Source organism: Lepisma saccharinum, chromosome 18 (genome assembly GCF_977018435.1).
Source record: "Lepisma saccharinum chromosome 18, izLepSacc3.1, whole genome shotgun sequence".
Classification (NCBI taxonomy): domain Eukaryota; kingdom Metazoa; phylum Arthropoda; class Insecta; order Zygentoma; family Lepismatidae; genus Lepisma; species Lepisma saccharinum.
Genome location: NC_139246.1, coordinates 45,062,053 through 45,081,546, shown reverse-complemented (window position 1 = coordinate 45,081,546; position 19,494 = coordinate 45,062,053). Strand labels below are relative to the sequence as shown.

General features: G+C 39.7%; 1 protein-coding gene across 1 annotated transcript; it reads left to right on the top strand.

Moving 5' to 3' along the window:
- The first annotated feature begins 418 nt into the window (after positions 1 to 418).
- Positions 419 to 17,409, top strand: LOC146002046 (endocuticle structural glycoprotein SgAbd-2-like). Its single transcript, XM_083139759.1, has 3 exons — positions 419 to 545; positions 12,174 to 12,304; positions 16,778 to 17,409. Exons 1-3 carry the CDS (start codon positions 534 to 536, stop codon positions 17,082 to 17,084), a joined length of 450 nt encoding a protein of 149 aa, XP_082995885.1. The 5' UTR covers positions 419 to 533; the 3' UTR covers positions 17,085 to 17,409.
- The last annotated feature ends 2,085 nt before the right edge of the window (positions 17,410 to 19,494 follow it).

The window sequence follows — 19,494 nt, the reverse complement described above, 5'->3', positions numbered from 1 at the left end:
ATTTTGTCTTCGTTCTCTTCTTCTCTTGTCCTTGGACATCTCGTTCACGATTTTTTCGGAGAATTTCCATGTAGAGGGGGGAGTGGTGAAACCGGGTTCACGACCCGGTAGGCACACGGCATCTTCCAGCACGTTCTCCTTCCAGCCTTCCAGTAATTATGGAAACGCCCGCCCTCGGGTTGGGATTCGTCGCGAATTCCTCCTAAGATCATCTCGCGGGAGAGGGGGCACTCCCACACGCCCCCTCCTCCTCTTTCGCCGCGCAAGAGCCCGTTATTCTTTTGTTTGGACACGTGACCTTTCAGGTGTCGGGCGGGATTCCCTTTTATTCTTTTTTTTTCTCTGGAACCGACAATCGTCTCAGCAGACGCGCTCTCCGACTAAATCTCGAAATGAGGTCAGAAAATATGCTTTCGCCGTTTGGGAACGGGAGCACATGGTTGCATATATAAACCTGGTGCTACAGACGGGTGCACCAGATTTGCTTCAGTGTTCAGTTGGAGAAATATCACTCGACCACCCCCAGCGCCAGGATGAAGTCTCTGGTGAGTGTTGCTCAGTGGCCATTGGACTTTTGGATCGTCAGCATATAGGGATAACCATGTGCATTGTGGCAGCTGCTTAGACCATGTGCTAGCTCTAACAGTGTTCGACAGTGTTTTTTTGTCGTGGTAACTTATGAAATTTGGCTCTTTCTGCCTCAGCTAAAGCCAACCAAACCTTTCTGGGTTCGAAGCAAGACTTTTAGCGTTGGGATCCCGCTTACCGATGAAGTGAACACATTTGCCGGTTCACAGATTTCATTTTCTCGTTGTATCATTGTAGATTCCAAAGTCTTCTATTCTTGTTTCACAAAAATGCCTACGTCTTGTGCCGGATTTAGTGGCGGAGTAGTTAACACATCATGCTACAACGCCAGACGTCCCGGGTTGGAGTCCCGGCCTAGGCATGGATGCTTGTGAGTGTCTACTTCTCAGTTTCATCATGTCATCACTCATTTCCATCTTCGCCAATCATACAAAAAGTGGCACAAAAGCGAAGTAAACTATAGCAAATTACTCACTCAACTACCTCTTGTGTTGTCTTGAATTGATGTTTTAAGTCCACTATATGCACAGATAGGCTAATCGCGACTGGACCTACAGTTTAAAGTGGGATCAGAACCACTGTGCCATATGCCTCCAACGGGTAACGAACCCGGGACCCCTACAATGGGACGATGTTACCACTACAACATTGAGGAGGCTCTCTTTTGTTGTCGTAGGAAGACCTATAGTTTCTTCCATATTTTTGATCATACGGAGTTTGACTATTATTAGTACCTTGGCTTATCCTAGGTATGACCCTTTACCCATCTACGGATGTAACTCGTTGTTTATATCAATGTTTTACCTAATAGTTGGTTTTTGGATTAATACTAAGGTTAACTCAATTACTCTTTGAAAAGAGTGGCCCTGCAATAAAATAGTAACTATGCAGCATGACTAACCGTAACTTTATTTATTCTACTTTTTACAGTAACTGTCAGGGAAATTAATTGCCTTCATTTAAATACCCGGATGATACTGGTAGCCAGAATTAAAGTTACCCAACTCAGAGCCCTCTGTAGCCTGTTTGAGGCATCGTAGAACTCTGACATTTGATGAGTCCACTGTGCAGACCATAGGGAAGAGGATGGTGATAAAAAAATAGTTCAATTTTTTGCCACCAGGTTGAAATGTGGCGCTGTACTTCCATGATGGGTTGTAATAATGACGTAAACTGCTGCAATTGGTTATGGATTTGCCTTTACCTTGCAACCTTGCAATAAACGAGAGATTATTTTCTCGCAACTTCCAGCCACTAACAAATGTCTTTGTAATTAATAACTCGGCTAAATCACTTAACGTGAGCTCTGAACAAAAGTTCGGAAGTGATCGTCATGCCATTAAATAAGAAAGAACGTGCATTGCTGGTGAAGTAGTTTTATCAGAACGGTAGTAATAGTGCAGCTGCACTGCGAAGTTATCATCATGCTAAAGGACTTCGAAAGGGGCCCATGACGACGCATGTGTTAAGAAAGATGATGAAGAAATTTGTACATTATTACAGCGACACATTTTAACCTGTTGGCGGAAAATTGAACTATTTTTTATCGCCATCCTCTTCCCCATGGTCTGCATAGTGGATTCACCAAATTTCAGAGTTCTACGATGTCTCAAACATGCTACAGAGGGCTCTGAATTGGGTAACTTTAATTCTGGCCACCCAGTACATGTACCTAACATGTAATATAGGACAAATACATATTTATTTGCCTCCAATAGAGAAAAATATATCTAATTACATGAAAACTTACACATGCATACTTTTCTATTCAAATAGTGAGCATATAACAATATACGAGTACATCCATAAAGTCATACCACACACCCCACACACAGACGTATTTATATACATAAGATAATAAAGTAAAGTAAGTATATACAGGTGTAGGAATGGAACATATATACATCCATATACACATATGCAATTTATTTATTACCCAGAACAAACCTTGACATTTCAAGTAGTCTAAACAGTATTGGGATGTTATTGGACGGAAATAAATAATAACAAAATATGTAGTGTATATATAATATACATAGTCACTATAGGGTCTCCCCGATGGCGCAGTGGTAACGTCGTTGCCTTGTAATCAAGGGGTTCCGGGTTCGATACCCGGTGGAGACACACATTGGTTCGGATACATCTTTAAACTGTAGGTCCAGTCCTGATTAGCCATTCGTGCATAAAGTGGACTTAAAAAAAGAAATCAATCAATCAACATAGTCACTATAGATATATAACAAGAGAGGAATAAGGAAAATATAAGTTAAAATAATTGTAAAATAGTACAAAGTAATAGTACAATGGACTCACATATAACTAGCATTTTTCAAAAATTGTTCGTAATGTTTTTATATACAAAGTACAGGTAAGTAAGTACATACATACATACATACATACACACACACGTTATGTTTCTTTTCATTCCTTTTTCTGAAGTCCTTTCATTATTTTTTTCTTTAAAGTAAAGAAATTATCTGATTTGTTTATGACAAGTTGTCTCATCAATGGAAAAGGTATGTCAATACTTTATTTTGTGCTCTTTTAATGCTTAAGCTGTATTGTATTAATAATTGAAAACCTTCAACAAATGCAGCAATTGCATAGGTAGTTTACATAGAATTGCTTTTGAAGTACTGTTACTGGGTTGCTTTTAAAATCAATAACTGAGTAGCTAAGTCCCTGTTACGTGTACTAAAATATATAGATTTGTGAATACTACTTCCAATCAATGACAATATCACTGACTCGCAAGTGAAATATGGTCAGCTTTTTTTATCTATAGTGCGTACCAGTGAAACGAAACTTAAAGGAAATAATTTGGTAGTTTCCACCTCGTTACAGCCTCAAGATGATAAGAAAGCAACATAAAGTTGGGTTAAAGTCAAGTTTTTCAGCCCCAAAAGGAATTGTTCTTTTAAGTTCACTCTATGCACAGAGAGGCTAATTGGGACTGGACCGACAGTTTAAAGTGGGATCCGAATCGCTGTGCTATGTGCCTCCACCGGGTATCGAACCGGAACACAGTCCCAAAAGGATATGTGCACAATGTGGAATTCAAACAATATTAAAGTTATTTAGACATCCAGAGCATTGCCCATTTGTGGCTATTTGGATTCCGTATTCTTTTGCTCCACCTTGGGTGTTCCGAGGTCGGAATATTTCCGGCCTTGTCCGCATAAAACGGCTCTTGGGCCCACCCAGCCTCAAATCAATAGATACCTGGGGAAACCTTGTGTGGGGGGTATAGGCGGCCGGACCGTGGTGTTGATCACATCACCTCCAAAATGTCCGAGATGTTTGGGCATATTCTATAATGTGCCTTCATTGCACAAAGATGATTAGATACAACCGATCATACGACACCATACCCAGGAAGGTTTGAACCTGGAACCATCGATGAAGAGATCACTACACAACAATTCAATCAGTCACCGAGGAGACTACATCCACTTTTGCCTTGCTTTGCCTGTCTGTTTCATGCCAAACCTTGACTTTGAAGTTGTATGTAACGTAGGATAATTACACAGTTTCACGAACCCACGACACGATATTTAACTGAATGTGAAACTGAGTGCAATTTGTTTCTTCTTGAAGCGTTTGCATGCCGCGAAAAATGTTATGTTGTTTCATATTTTCTCAAAACGTCTTTTATTGAAATTACAGTCGTGTCTCTTCCCGCCACGCGAAGTTTTACCTTAAGCAGTTACAAAAATTTTAACTTTTGATATTCTCATTTTGAGCCCGTCTTATGAGTCAGGACTGGATTACAGTTTAAAGTTGGATTTTTGCCACCTCCCGAAATAAATCCTGTAGTCTTGATTTTTTAATTTTCAATTATTTCAAACGTACAGTCACCATCAATACAATGGGACACATAGAACTAGAAATAGTCGCTTTACTGCTATTAAACCTAGCTTACCCGTGCCGTACGAGAGACTTACTTACCTGAGCGGAAGGCTTATTTTTAAAGATTTTATCACTAAACTTCAAGAAACCAATTTACTATTGAATTGCTTAAAGCTTTCTTGTTTATAGAAGTTCAGTTATTTAATAATTATAATGTTTACAAAAATAATACTATAATTACTATAATTAACACGTTCGCTACCAAGCGTCTCACATATGAGACGCTTGGACTTTCAAAATAGACTAGCGTCTCACATATGAGACGCAGCGATCTTGCAAAATAGACTAGCGTCTCACATATGAGACGCAGCGATCTTGCAAAATAGACTCGGCGTCTCACATATGAGACACGTGGTTTCTCATGGTGGCCTGCCGTCGCATATGTGAGACGGTGGTAGAACAACATGCAATTGCTTCTCAGAAGACCATAGTCTATTTCAGGGGTTTGAAATAAAGATGGTGGGCTGTGGGAATGTCCGTCGCATATATGTGACGCTTGGTCTATGAATCAAAAAATATTTGCAGTTGGCACACTGTTCTTTTCCCGGGCTGATTGCAGCAACATTGTCGTTTTAACTAAGACATTCAGTAGTTGTTTTGATGCTGTGTGCTTAACCTAAAAAGTTTGTAGAGCTGTGTTTACATGTTCTCTTCGATGTAAATGTTGTATGAACAATGAGTCGAAAAAGAACACTAATGCGGGACAGCGAAGTAGATCGCGAGTTACTTCGTAATTCAGATGTATGCTACATTAGGTCTAGTCTGAGGGAGGAGTCAGCAAAAAGAGGCTTGGTCTGTGGTACAGGTTTTGATATTTGGGGTGAGTCTATATTTGGAGTTTGCTGTTTGCATTTTGGTAGCGAACGTGTTGATAAAAGATAATAACCAATTATTGCATGAGTGTCATACCCATATTTTACCATTCGCCTATACTCACAAGAACCATGATATTTGGCATGAGTTTACAATACCGGACCACTCTCCAATTTCTATACTAATTTCGGTGTCCTGATGACGTATCTGTAGTTCATATTTGGCGGTCACTTGTTAAAATTGTACATTTACGTGTAGAACTTGTAAAATAACCTTGCGATTTACCACGTTGATTGTCCATACACAGCAATTCGGAACCATATTTCTTTCGCAATTCGTTAATGGTCTTCTTTTACGCACAACAATCTTTCAACCTTGAATATTGACGTCAGACAAGGAATGCCTACGAGGTTAGGTTAGGCCTGTTAGGTTAGGTTCCATTAGCATAAATACAAAGAAAAAATTAATATTTTGGCTAAGAGAACTATACCTTGCCTTGCCTAACATCAAAAAGCTCTCTCCCGTGACGTCAGAACACAATGTTGCTAATGTGTTGTGCGATAAGTGACACCCATTCGGGGGAAATGGCGTGTTCCGTGGAGCTACTGTTCTTATGGTAGGGTTACGTTACGGTAAGAAAACATAGTTTATTTCGTTTTTTTCTCGATTTCCATACTCGACCGCCAATTATTACATGCAGATTCGTGATTAGGATGTCTCAATTAGTGAGTAAGCGAAATTTCATAGCAATTGGAGAGTGGTCCCATATTGTAAACTCGTTCCTGATATTTTTTTATTAATGCTTCTTTGTTTACAGAGGGAAAGTTGTTTATTAATTGTAATTATTACAAAACATACCATCATTACCAACAAATTGTACACTCTCACTAGCATAAGTGTCTCGAATAGCACACTTTTAAAGATGTCGCCAGATACGCCCTCCAAGTACATTTTGCCTCCCATGTACATTACATTTATGTTTTTTATGAACAAAACTAATACAGAATATTCAGAACACCCTAGGGAACAATGTAATTTATTTTCAATTTCAAAGATGAAAAATTAAAAAAAAAAAAAAAATAGAAGTGGTGGATCTTACAGTCCCCTGCCCTCGGGTATGCTAGGGTTAAAGTTGCTCATCGCCGCCGAGTTAGGCAACACGCATGGCTCTAGGTGCCCCATTATATTCACTGTGACTGTAACAAAGTGCTCATATTCAGTAAACTATTTCTTCTCTTTTACCATTGTTGTTCTCAATATCGCAAAATAATATCATAATTTCTCGATGGAAACTTCTTGTGATGGAATAAATGTACGATCATTTCTTCAGTATCCTTCGCTGAGACTTTTTAACGCTTTCCTTGTTAGTGTAAATCAGAAATCGTGAACTGATTCTTCTTGTGAATAAAAGTTGCATTAGCAATTCCTTATTTTAATATTTCCGCTTCTTGTGTTTAGAATGAGAAAAATTTAAACAATGTTTCGTTATAAAAAGTTTCACCGCAAGCGCCATCTATATTTCTAACGGGATTAGAGTTCACAAGAGGACAATCAGATAGTTGAATTTCCAAATTCATTTAGTGGGTAAAATGTGACTGATTGATTGATTTGTTTGCTTCATTGATTTGCTTTATTTTACTGCCACTTTCGGCTAATTTGCGAAGGTGGGGATGAATGATGATATGATGAAATTGATGAATGGACACTCAGAAACATCAATGCACAGACCGGGATTCGAACCCGGGGATAATACGTGACCATCTCGGAAGACACACAAATGTCAACTTCGCATCCGTGCAGTACACCCTCGGCTGCATTTTTGCAGGCTAACGAGGCTGCGGTAGATTCTGTCCCGTCGCTGTTAATCCCATCAATCTACATCACCATTCATTAGAATTGTCGCGATTAGTAAAAGTGGCAGAAAGCGACAGATAATAAATTTAATTAACGAAAATAAAAGCTGTTTTATTTTTCCTTACTTATCGTAGCTTTTCTGCCACTTTTGGCTAATCGCGACGATAGGATAAGTGATAATATGATGAAATTGATGAAGGGACACTCACAAGGAACACCCATTCTCACGCTCAGATTAGAACCGTTTGGTCATACTATATTATAATTTGGTAAACCTTTTGACTAGATAACGTTATCTATTACATGTAGTTATCTTACAGCCATTTGTTTCCATTGTTTTCATTAAAAAGTATTTGATACTCGACAAACAGCAAAACGAACATTTCTCTTCAGTTTTAAAATATTATCAGTCGTGTTTCAGTCACATTTGGCTAATCGCGACGACGTGGATGAATGGTGATTATATTTAATTGATGAAGTGACACTCCCAAAGGGATCAGGCTTCACGGGTCAGGATTCAAACCCGAATACTTGCTCTCGAGATCGGAATTCGCAATCTCATCAACTTAACGCACATCGTCACCGAAGTGTATGTCCTATACATTTCTTTGTGGATGTGTCGGAAATATGCCCAAGTGTACATATTTGTGTGTACCGTGCCTCTCCGATGGCGTATTGTTAACCTCGTCGCTTTGAAGAAAATGATTCCGGATTCGTTACATAGTGGAGACACAGAGTGGTTCGGAGTCCACTTTAAACTGTAGGTTCAGTCCCTATTGGTTTATTTCTGAACAAAGTAGAATTGAAACAAAAGTGTTATACGTGTGCGTATAATAAATACATCATTGATTTTACTCTATCTCACAGCACTGTTATCAAGTGGTAAGATATGTTACCTGTTATGTTATCCATTTTCATGTACTACATTTATAACATATTGTGACACTCTGTAGTTTATGTGATGTTCAAGTCAGTATCATGCTATCAAGGGAAGTGAAAATCAATATGTTTGAGTTTGAGTTGCTGTTTTAAGTCCGCTTTATGCACAGTGAGGCTAATCGGGACTGAACCTACATTTTAAAGTGGGATCCGAACCACTTGTGCCTCCACCTGCTATCGAACCCGGAACCACTTGATTACAAGGCAATGACGCTACCACTGCGCCATGGGGGAGGCCCTGAAAATGAATGTCATTTGCGTAATCCTCTGGAAACTCAAAGGTCTTGGTAATTGAACTCCCCTAATCGTTGTCATTTTTCATTGCCGGCTAGACTTCATCGTCAGAGGTAAAATTGTCATGTATCGAACAGATGGTTGAGAACTGATGAAACAGATGCATGATGAGGGGGTTGGTCCGTCACTGCGAGGCAATCGAGTCATTTAGACAAAGATTGTGGGAAAAAAACTTTCCCTAAGTTCCAATTTGTATACGATTCCCCACCACCAGAAGACCGATCTCTTGCCGGCCTTCGCATTCTCCATTTTCAGAGCAGCTCACGCTTTATTGACTGCAACAATGAAAGTGAATCTGTTCGAGAGAGTCTTCCCATTGTCCTTAGTAACCCATTCATCTTTGATCACCCACCTGTGCCCGAGCAGATTTATTGTTGGACTCAAGGTCTCTTTAGCAAAGTCCTAGTTTCGAGTCCGAACCTGGTCATGTAGACATTGCAGTTCTGAATTAATTTTCAAACTGGAACCAACGCCTCCGTTTCAGATAACCATACAAAATGTGAGGAACAAACTAGATTGCCCATCACCTATACCCTGTCCCATACATCTCTGGAGCAAGGCCGCGCATAGAAGGGAAGGAAATCGACTGAGCAGAGCGAAGCAGTTCACACTGCTGCGCAGGGTTGTAGTTACAGTCGCTCCCCCCTCCACGCAATACCGTTCCCTCTCAAGTTTATTGATGGAGCCGTCTTGCGTCACTTCTTGCGCCGAGACTTCTCTTCGTTCGGCTGCTTCAGAGATAGCTTGGACAGAGCATAATCTTCATTCATCATCACTGTGTTATACTGGTCCCATTTCCTGCTCGCGGCTGGAAAGCAACGAATCGGCGATCAGTTGAATTCTCTTCGACTGACATCGGGCATTTTCGTGTTACAAGGCACACGAACGTTGCTGTCGGGATGAAACAAATGAGCGTCTGATATACAGCATGTTGCCAAACGTACTGTAAAACGGGAGAGAAAGAGAGAGTTGATGAGCGCCTTTACTGGATAAAGGTTGTACAATACTACAAAAAGCACGGAAAATTAGTACACAAAACACGCAAGCATTGTACAAACAAGCTAATATAAACAACTGACAATGACAGACATACGCTTGGCAACGTGGTAACTGTAGAGCGATGATACTTGTCAACTGAGGTTATTGATAGTCATCGAAGCACAAACCCCCGAAGTCGATTGGTGGACAGATAGAGCTATGTATGTCAGCATAGAAAGAAGTAGATGCCAACTGCGGAAATCTCTTTGTGCGGACTAGTCAAGGTCACTCACAAAGATACAGCTCGGTAACTCCAGCATAATAGTACAAGATATGATAATGATATCACGTCACCAAGGTTGACAGGGTGCCGTACAGAGAAAGGAGAAAACATAATGTAACTATATTCACACACTTTATAGTTTTCGCAACACCACATTATTTCCAGCAAGCAGAATTCTTTTTGGAGTTCTGCAAGGTCATTATAACGTGTGAATGCATTACACAAATGCAGCGGCACCTACTGTCTCTGATGATCATATCATCAGTTCCGTAATGCATTATCCCAGCTGCTCGGAAAGTAACGTGGACTGCTAACAGACTGCGGTTGCATATCGCCAGACAAGAGGTCGCTCCCGTGTGACATCAAAGCATAAACAAAGTGCAAATTTTTTGCAAGTCTTTTTGCATCAGCGTGGCTTGCAAAAACCTGCTTCTGCACGCGATGTACACTGTTCCTCGGGAACTACTGTTGCAATTGCATTCGGAGGGAAACCCTCAATGATTCTTGTCTTGTGGAAGTCTGAGAAATGTGACGCAAGAATGGTCAAGACTCTTACTCGAGTATTGTTTTGACACACTGTGCAAAACCCACATTCTAAGTAAGAATATATTACCACGGAAACTTGTTAAAAGGAAAGGGCTTAGATGGTAGTGCTAATAGGAAGTTCGCCAAAGTGCCCTTACGCTATCTATAGTGTTAGAACTGATGACAATATTAAAATGAGGGGTGAAGAGAACTGTAGAACGTCGTTGAAGTTTATTCGGAAAAGTTTGTTTTAAATCATCGCTACGTTCACATAGGCTAGTCCGGCCTGGACCTAGAGTTTCAAAGTAGATTACAAACCACTAATTCTCACTGTGTTAGAATGTACAGTTATTTGCAAAAGAAATGGGACATCTAAGTACATGTTTCCTTGCAAGACGTTATGTGTTTGTGTGCATTTTAATAGCACATTTCCAATGGAAACTACTCCCACCCCTGTATAGTTATGCAAAACGCATAACGCCTTGAAGGGAAGCGAGCATTTCAGGATATAGGTGCCCCAATTTTATTGCGGGTGACTGTACATCCACTGACAATCGAACCAGGAACTATTGATCACAAGGCGACAGGGCTAGCCACTACGCAATTTTAAAGAACCCTAACAGAGCATTGTGATCTCCATAATAACGCTTTAGAGTAAATTAAAAATCGTTTAGCAACAAACGTGTAACGTTAAGGCCAGTAGCGGCAATTGACTTCCAAAACTAGGGGCAAGGTGCAGTTTACTTAACCTTGTCAGATAAGGTTTAGCATAATGCGGGGGCAAAAGTGGCAAAAAGTGGGGGGAACTGCCCCCATGCAGTACCCCCTAATAGCCACCACTGGTTAAGGCAAATATGTATCAAAAAGATTTTTCGCTCCTGCCTTAAGTAAACGATTGGCTTGTTTCATCGAAGATTATTGACAGGGTTGCTTAAGCTACAGCTTTCGATATTTAAATTTAAATAAGTAATTAAGTAATAAAGAAGCAATGATGTGTGTTATATATTCTGACTAAGATTTTCCTTGTTCTTCACCAGTTACTAAACTTGAAAGCCCACTGGTACTTCGATAAAGGTTATTAACGTTTCCATCAATTTCCTGGTCCTTTTTCTATCTATTTTCGCTCCAGCTATCTTCTTTTCCTCACGTAGGCCTATACGTCAAGATACTGTGCTTCTGTTGATGCATCTTCTGTTTTCTGTTATCACTTCATGGAGTAAGTAATCCTAGTTTCATCAGGAAAATTCTTATTCTTGAATATGATTATTGTTCTATGTTTTTTTTTCTAACCTCCTAACAAAACGTTTAGACCTTCCCATCCTATTCTCCCTACATTTGGTGATTTTGAAATTGGTCACCCATAGCTAGGTACATCACCTTACCAAAAATGTAGCTGTTTTCATACCGATCGTTTGAGATGTGTATTTTAGGACATGAAATCAAGTAATATGAAAACACATTGTTGCATCTTTTTGTAAGATTAGCACATTTATCCTATTTTTACCCCATATTTGATGCTTCAGCGCCTTATTCCCTTCTTTTCTTCCATGTTTTGTTAAAAAAAATTACAGAAAAATAAATAATTCACTCTTTTTGAGCAGCTACATAAAATCCTATTGTCTCATTTTGTAGAGTAGAACGACAGCTATAAAATAGTATAAAATAATCATTCCAGAATTAATAGTTCCCAAGATAATGTAGCAAAACCCGCGAGAGAAAACACAAACTTCAACAAAAACCTATTCGGCAGAACCACAGCTCTCTACGCGGTCCGCGCGCATTATATACACAGTTCTCTATGCGGTCCGCGCGCATTATACAGAAGGCGCAGAAAAAGAGAGCATTGGATAAAGGCATTTTATCAACACTTTGTTTTGCAGCTTTTTGAAAACATTTTCAGAACCACATTTTCCTTTCTCGACCTTAAAATCCTTTTCCTACTATCGCTACAGAAACTTATGAGAGCGTAACTATTAATTTTTCTTTACAGTTTGCGGTTTGCACCCTTCTCGCCGTAGCCCATTGCTCACCACAGTTCGGTGGGCAGTCCCAGTACACGACGCCCATTCCCATCATTAGGCAGGACACGCAGGTCAATTTCGACGGGACATATCAATACAGGTACAGTTAGCATTTTTCTAACAATTGCTTGAAGCAACATATCAGTATGTGTTTTGAGACAACTATATTCACGTGATCAGTATGGAACGCCAACAAAACTAGCGCATGTATTGACTAACAAGAATTCATGATTTTAATCAACTGAAGGAATATTTTGAACGTGTAATCTCACATGATAATTTTAGAACAGCGCCGAGAGATATATTTTAGTAAATTAAAAAATTATGATAAGATGCAGAAAGCGGATTCATTGTCAGGTATTTTCTCCTGCTTTTAATATTTATTCATACATAATATACTATGTAATAAATATTAACCTATTAATATACATTACAGTTAGCTTTTTATAAAGTAAAATGCCTGCTATCTCTTGGTGTGTAAATGAAGGTTTTAATCTTCTCTATTTTATATCTCAAAATCCTAATCAAATTTACGATAATTTCAAGAAGTGTAATTGTGATGGTGAGAGAAATATGTTTCTGTGCAGGTAATTAATTTGCATGGTTCCCTGCAAATATCTTGCAGTAGCACAAGAAGAACTAAGAGAAACTCAGAACAAACCAATTAAAACACGTGTTTCAGTTATTATCTGCAGTGTGGTATTTTACTTGTCTGTTAAATTATGACTCATGATACTAAAACTGTAAAGCAATTTCTTTTTGCAAGCTCTGTGAGCTACGGAAAAACCTAACAATGATAGCGAAACCGCGTAGCTATTACACAGAATATAGACTTTTCTCCATCCTAATATTTACTTTCTTCCACATGTGCATTTATCACGAACTTTATTTTTACTGTTAATCCTACTTCTATTTCACACGTAAATTAATAACTAAGCAAGAATTCCAGGTTCAGAATGTTTGCAGGCTTGGAAAACGGTAATTTTACTCTAGCGGTAAGGAAAAATGAAACTCATTCGTCTAACTTTCGCATTACTTCCAACAGAAATAAAATAATTCCTGTAGTAATTTTGAAACTTTGAAGGTCAACTGCTTATTCGTTTTGTTCAATGTATTTTACAATGGAAAATATTTTAATGGCCAACATGTTGACTCTATTTTGCGAATGTATAACGGAATATTCTGATTCATTTACTTAATTTGTGTAGGTAATTGATAAATTATCACTATAGTATAAAGCAGTTAAAAATATTCCTTATAAGTTAACTACGCTGCATAAAAAATCATTCATTCAGCGTTTAACATTCTCTTCCTTAATAGGCAGGTTTTTCACTGCAACTTTTTCACTTACATCTTCGTTTCAGGGTAGGATCCACTTAATCAGCTGGTATCTTCTTCTTACCTGGATTATTTCCCCGTTAACCATCCATCTACTGCATCTTTCAGCAGGCACTTCCTCCTTAGCCAATGATCCCGTCGTTTCCTTTTTGTTTTCTTGATTACTATAAAAATATTACATATAATTATAAGTTATAAGGAGACCACATTCACATATCTCCTCAATACACAGGCTAGTCAGTAAGTAGGTCGGTCACAAACGTTGTACCAACATTGATACACTTATCCCATGCTCTATCAGCTTCCCCCAAACCTTCTGCACAGTAGTCTTTGGGCTGCTCAGCTACCTGTCACACCTCACGTTCAACATCTTCATCATCCGCGAAAATTTTGCCGCATACGTTTCGGAAAATCAAACGATCATGCATTATGCTGTAGGCTAAACCATCAAAACGGCCTATTGCGGTTGCTATGATGTCTATCGTCACTCGCCTATTAGACCACGCCTATTAGACCATACCATCTCCACGTACAGTCCTCGAGTACGGTCGCTATTTTTAAACTGAGCTGCACATTCGTGGATCTGCTATCTAGCGACTGACAACTGAACATCATCAATCTGGAGTGTGCTGCCACCTAACGACACCCTTAGAAACGACTCACGACCATAAATACTGTTACAAACTTTAGGCTTGGACTGTACATTTGGTAGTCAGGCTCATGAATCATGCTTGTGCTGAAGTTCACTCCTGACCATTGTATTTTCAGCTGTGAAAGAGCAAGCGTGTATCTTCTTGTGCTTAGCATGGAGTGGGGCGAATATGAAAACATAGTAGCCGTAATTGCTCACTGAGATTTTCCAGCCCATAAAAATACCGAAGATCAACAAAAGGTTTGTGTATCAGACAATCCAGAGATTCACTGATATTGGTAGCACGAATGATCGCTCAAGAGTTGGTCGACTTGACAACGTATGAACAGCTGCGCTTGTTAAAGCAGTGATCCCTCGCAACCGCCGAAATCCCATCCGGAAGAAAGTGATAATGGGACAGGAGCTGAACATTTCACAACAATCAATGTTCAGGGTACTTACTGAAGACCTTGGAATTGGAAATTACCGGTGGAGTATTGGAAATTTCCTGATGCCACAAGTGAGGAAGAAGAGGGAACTGAAATCGAGACGGCTCCTGCCGCGATACGTTGCCAATGGGCAGTGCAGGATTTTCTTCACTGATAAGAAATTGTTCACCACTGAATAAAGTTTTAACCGCCAAAATGAAAGGATGTATGCTTCAAACTCTCGAGAAGTTTGTGAGAGAGTTCCCAAAAATCAGGGATGCCACCAGCCCTCCTCAGGACCTCTCCGATGGCGCAGTAGTAGCGTCGTCGCCTTGTGATCAAGGAGTCTCGGGTTCGATACCCGGTGGAGGCACACAGTGGTTCGGATCCCACTTTAAACTGTAAGTCCAGTCCCGATTAGCCTTACTGTGCATAAAGTGGACATAAAACACCAAATCAATCAATCAACCAGCCATCCTCAGTCATGGTTTGGTGGGGGGTGAGGTGTGAGAGTTCCACCAGGCCTCATTTTTTAGGAATGGGCTTGAAAGCCGTGCTAAAGTGTATGTGAAAAGTGTCCTGGACCCTCTCGTGACAATTTTGAACAAAACAACGTTTCACAATGAATCCTGGATGTTCAAGAAATATTCTGCCCCAGCTCATAAGGCAAGGATGACGCGACGGTGATTCGAGACCAGTGTACTCCATTTCATCTCCTCTTTTGATTGGCCATCTGATAGCCATGATCACAGTACTTTGGACTACAAACTGCTAGAGCTAGAGGGGACTGTCTGAAAGAAGAGGCACCCTATAATTGAAAGTTAAAAGCGGTCCTTGATAGCAGCAGGGGCGGACTTTCCCATCAAGACCATCCGTGCTGCAATAGATGCCTTCCCAGGGGAGACTTCGAGCCTGTGTGAGGGCGTAAAGTGTACATTTTGAAATCTGATTGGTGCTATTTGCGTGTAATACATGTAAGTGTAACATACCAAGAGAACATTTAACTATCTGAAACCATATTCAATTTATTCACAAAATAGTGTGTAACAGTATTTTTGGCCAGACTAGGTACTATTTTCAGCTACCCCCGTTTATGACCTAATTACTGACTTCCCCTCGTACTTAGCAAATCTGGCAGGAATTTAACGTATCATAGTAACTAAAAGACAAATTAAAACCTATGTACCCAAGTATGTCTTCTTTTAATATTTGATCTCTTTTGCTCACGGTAGCCGCTACAGTACTAAAAGTTACCTAACAGAACAGCAAGCAACAATCAAGATTAATTATGTCGAATTTTCTACGTTCCAACTGTAGCCCACAACGCACAATTAGGAAGACACCTTTTGAAAGAACTCATACAACGCAAAGCATGATTTGACTAACCCTATTTCTTTATTTTGATTCAACTGAGCGCTTTCAATACTATATGTATAGGAATCTAAATTGGAAATTTTAAAAGTTATGGTAAAAGCAGAAAGTACATTCATTGATTTTAATATTTGCGAAAGATTTTTCAGTTGTTAATTTTTAGTAATTAATACATAGTATCAATAGGTAATACATATTAGCTTATTAATAGATACATTACAGTAATTTTTAAAGTAAGATGCCTGCCATCTCTTGGCACATAAACGAAGATATGCAAACATTGAATGTACAGTATTTCCAGTAATGATATTACATTTTCAATTTTGCTTTAGCCTTCTGATTATGTAAAATCTCCAAATCGTAATACAATTTAAGATTATTTTAAGAAGTGTAAATGTGATGGTGAAATGTAGGTGTTTCTGTGCAGCTAATTAAATTCGAAAAATTAGTTCATGAAATAGAGCTCGCAGTAGGAAAAGACTGCGGGTAACTCTTACGGATGAAACATGTGTGTGTGTTTGTGTGTGTGTGTGTGTGTGAGAGAGAGAGAGAGAGAGATAAACAAAAGAGGAGAGAAAAGAGAGTGAGTGCATGGAGGGGAAAACGCGACTCCAGCTACCAGCCGTTTGCAGAAATGTGCATTTGCACCCCCATTGGCTTTCTTTCCTTCTGTACGATTAGTCGCGGCGTTGCTCCGCAGACTCCTTCGACATAGTATAGATAATTATGTCGATTCAGTACTAGAAAGTACCCAATAAGAGAACAACAAGCAACAATCAATATTATCATGTTTCTAACATTTCAGCTACGAAACAGGCAATGGCATCGTGGCTCAGGAGTCTGGTTACCTGAAGAACCCAGGACAGAAGGACTTGGAAGCGCAGGTGGCACAGGGCTCATATTCCTACACTGCTCCTGACGGCACCCCGATCACAGTCACCTACATCGCCGACGAAAACGGCTTCAGAGCAGAAGGAGCTCACCTCCCGACGCCACCACCAATCCCAGAAGCCATCCAGAAGGCCCTCGACTTTATCGCCAGGCAACCACAAGGAGGCCAGCAGCAAGGCTTCCAGGGAGGCCGACCAGGAGGCCGTCCATTCTTCAGATAATGAGTCTTATCAGCAATATGCTTAACATGATTGACACCATGCCATGTGAGAGAACCACCCACCATACATGTCATAACGTATATGCATATGACAATGGTATGTAAATAGGTTTATACAAAATGTGGCCATATGTATTTTTTAATGAAAAATGACCCCAGTGATATCGACAGTGTTCACTATAATGTATTATTATTATTATTTGTGCCCTGCATACGTAAGATATTGCTTTCTAGTTTATTTTTTTATTGTAGCTAACTTTTTGTACAAAGTGGTGTGAAGAAATGGAAAGCGAAAAAATATTTTTAGATAATAAATTTTTTGTATCAAACTACTATTTTTCGTTCGCTTCTTAGTCATTACCCATATATTGGAGTGAATTTAAAAAGGGAGTAGGAGCACCCACGATGTTCCGCCTTGCTTTGTTTGCTCTCAAAGAATAATCCTTTAGGATTCCTTTTGGTATAAGATTCCTAATCAGAGGAATCGGGTTATGGCGTTATATCGCACAGCATAATGAACTAACTTATCATTTCTAACTAAGTAACTAACTCTCTAGCCTTCTTAAACTCGAAGGTGTATGGCTGCAGCAACACAAACTTTCCATCTGTCCCTATCCTGGGCAAGATCAATCCAATCCAATCTTTTCCATCCTTACCGATTTCCTTTAGGTCTATCTCAACGCTATCTCTTCATCTTCGTCTTGACCTTCCTACAGGTCTTTTAACAGTAGGTTTCCCAACAAGAATCATATAAACTCTTCTCTCCTCTCCCGTTCGTGCCACACGGTCCGCCCATCGAAGTCTTCTTGATTTAATTATTCTAATTAAGTCTGGATATGAATACATAGCCTATTATGCAGTTCTACTTCACTACAGAACTTAACCTATTCCTTATATATTTATTCTATTATATTCATTTATACCTCAGCTTCCAAATTCGACCATCGTGACCACATCGACATCTCACTGACTCGTGAAATGCACATGTGAGTCACGAAAGTCAGTTCTGTGATACCTTGTCAGCTTACGGCCCAGATAGCACCACCCCCTCACTGAGCAGCGGCAGCGGAAGCTGCCTGCAGGTCGCTAGTTGACAACACAAGTACATTTACTTCATCTATCTTCCAGGGAAAGGTAAAAGAAAAGTTCCCCGTGCATATGCCACCGTGCCATGAAGGCACATTTAGGGGATGTGGAGGTAGAACCCCACACATTCTCGATCTCGGCCATTTTGGAGGTGATGTGATCAGCACCACGCTTCGGCCGCCTTTACTCCCCACGGTTGCCCACAGGTACCCATTGATTTGAGTCTGGGTGAAGCCGAGCCGATTTATGAGGGGACAAGGCCGAAACTATTCCGACCTTAGATCACTCATACCGGGAATCGAACCCGGATCTCTCGCATGGCAATCAGACTCCCTACCGACTAGATCACCGCGCGATTCACGTCTCTTCCACAAGGGTGCCGGGTTCGATACCCGGTGGACGCATATAGTGGTTCGCATCCTACTTTAAACTGTAGGTCCAGTCCCGAATAGCCTTACTGTGCATAAAGTGGACATAATTCACCAAATCAATCAATCAATCAACGTATCTTCCAGCGAAAGAAAACTAATTTATTTCAAAGATCAAAGTTTGTTATTATTGATATTGTTTTGGTTTTAAGATTATTATGTATTTTTTTTTTATTCTAATTAGAATCGCTGAAAATTAAACGTTTCCTTTAAGGAGAGAGGTAACCAATTCAGTGTCCAGAAATCAAACATTGTCTTTCTCAAACCTGCATTTGTGTTGCACATGTAACATAATGATATACCTACAGATGATACATAAAGAAAATTAATTTTTCTGTAGAGTATGTTGAGGCATATTCTGTACTTTGATCAATCATGATGCTATTTCTCCAAATTACAGAAGGAGTTAAGAAACGAAGATTATTTCATTATCTTCTTATTGGAACTTGTTGATAAGAACCTTGAATGTGTGAAGAGAGTCCCTCAAGTAGCTACTTGTTGCACAAAGTCAAAGTAATGTTCACTCACTAGGTACGATAGCTGGCGTATTCTTTAAGATATATATACTTATTATCTTGAGTGTGTCTCCAGTTGAACAAACCTTTTCTTCCAATAAAGTTCAATGTGATTTTTACATAACGCCCTTACCCAAGGTTAAGAAAGGCAACAAAAGCGGGTGAAGAGAGTAGCAAGGGACATTTTGTTGGAATCATCTGTAGGAGCAACAATTGGATCTATAACTTTATTTTGTTACCTAACAGGGGTAAGTTAATTCTTCCCTACATTTGCCATTCTAATTGCTCAGTCAGAAGTGTTTAAATCAAAAACATGAGTTCATATTAATTATTAAATAGGTATTCACACCTTTCCTGGCCCCTTTAGGGCCGTCTCTACCAT

What these genes read in the sequence shown, in the direction of transcription:
- LOC146002046 (XM_083139759.1), top strand. An exon ending in GACGGGACATATCAATACAG is followed by an intron (nt 12,305 to 16,777) that starts GTACAGTTAGCA and finishes CTAACATTTCAG; the next exon opens with CTACGAAACAGGCAATGGCA.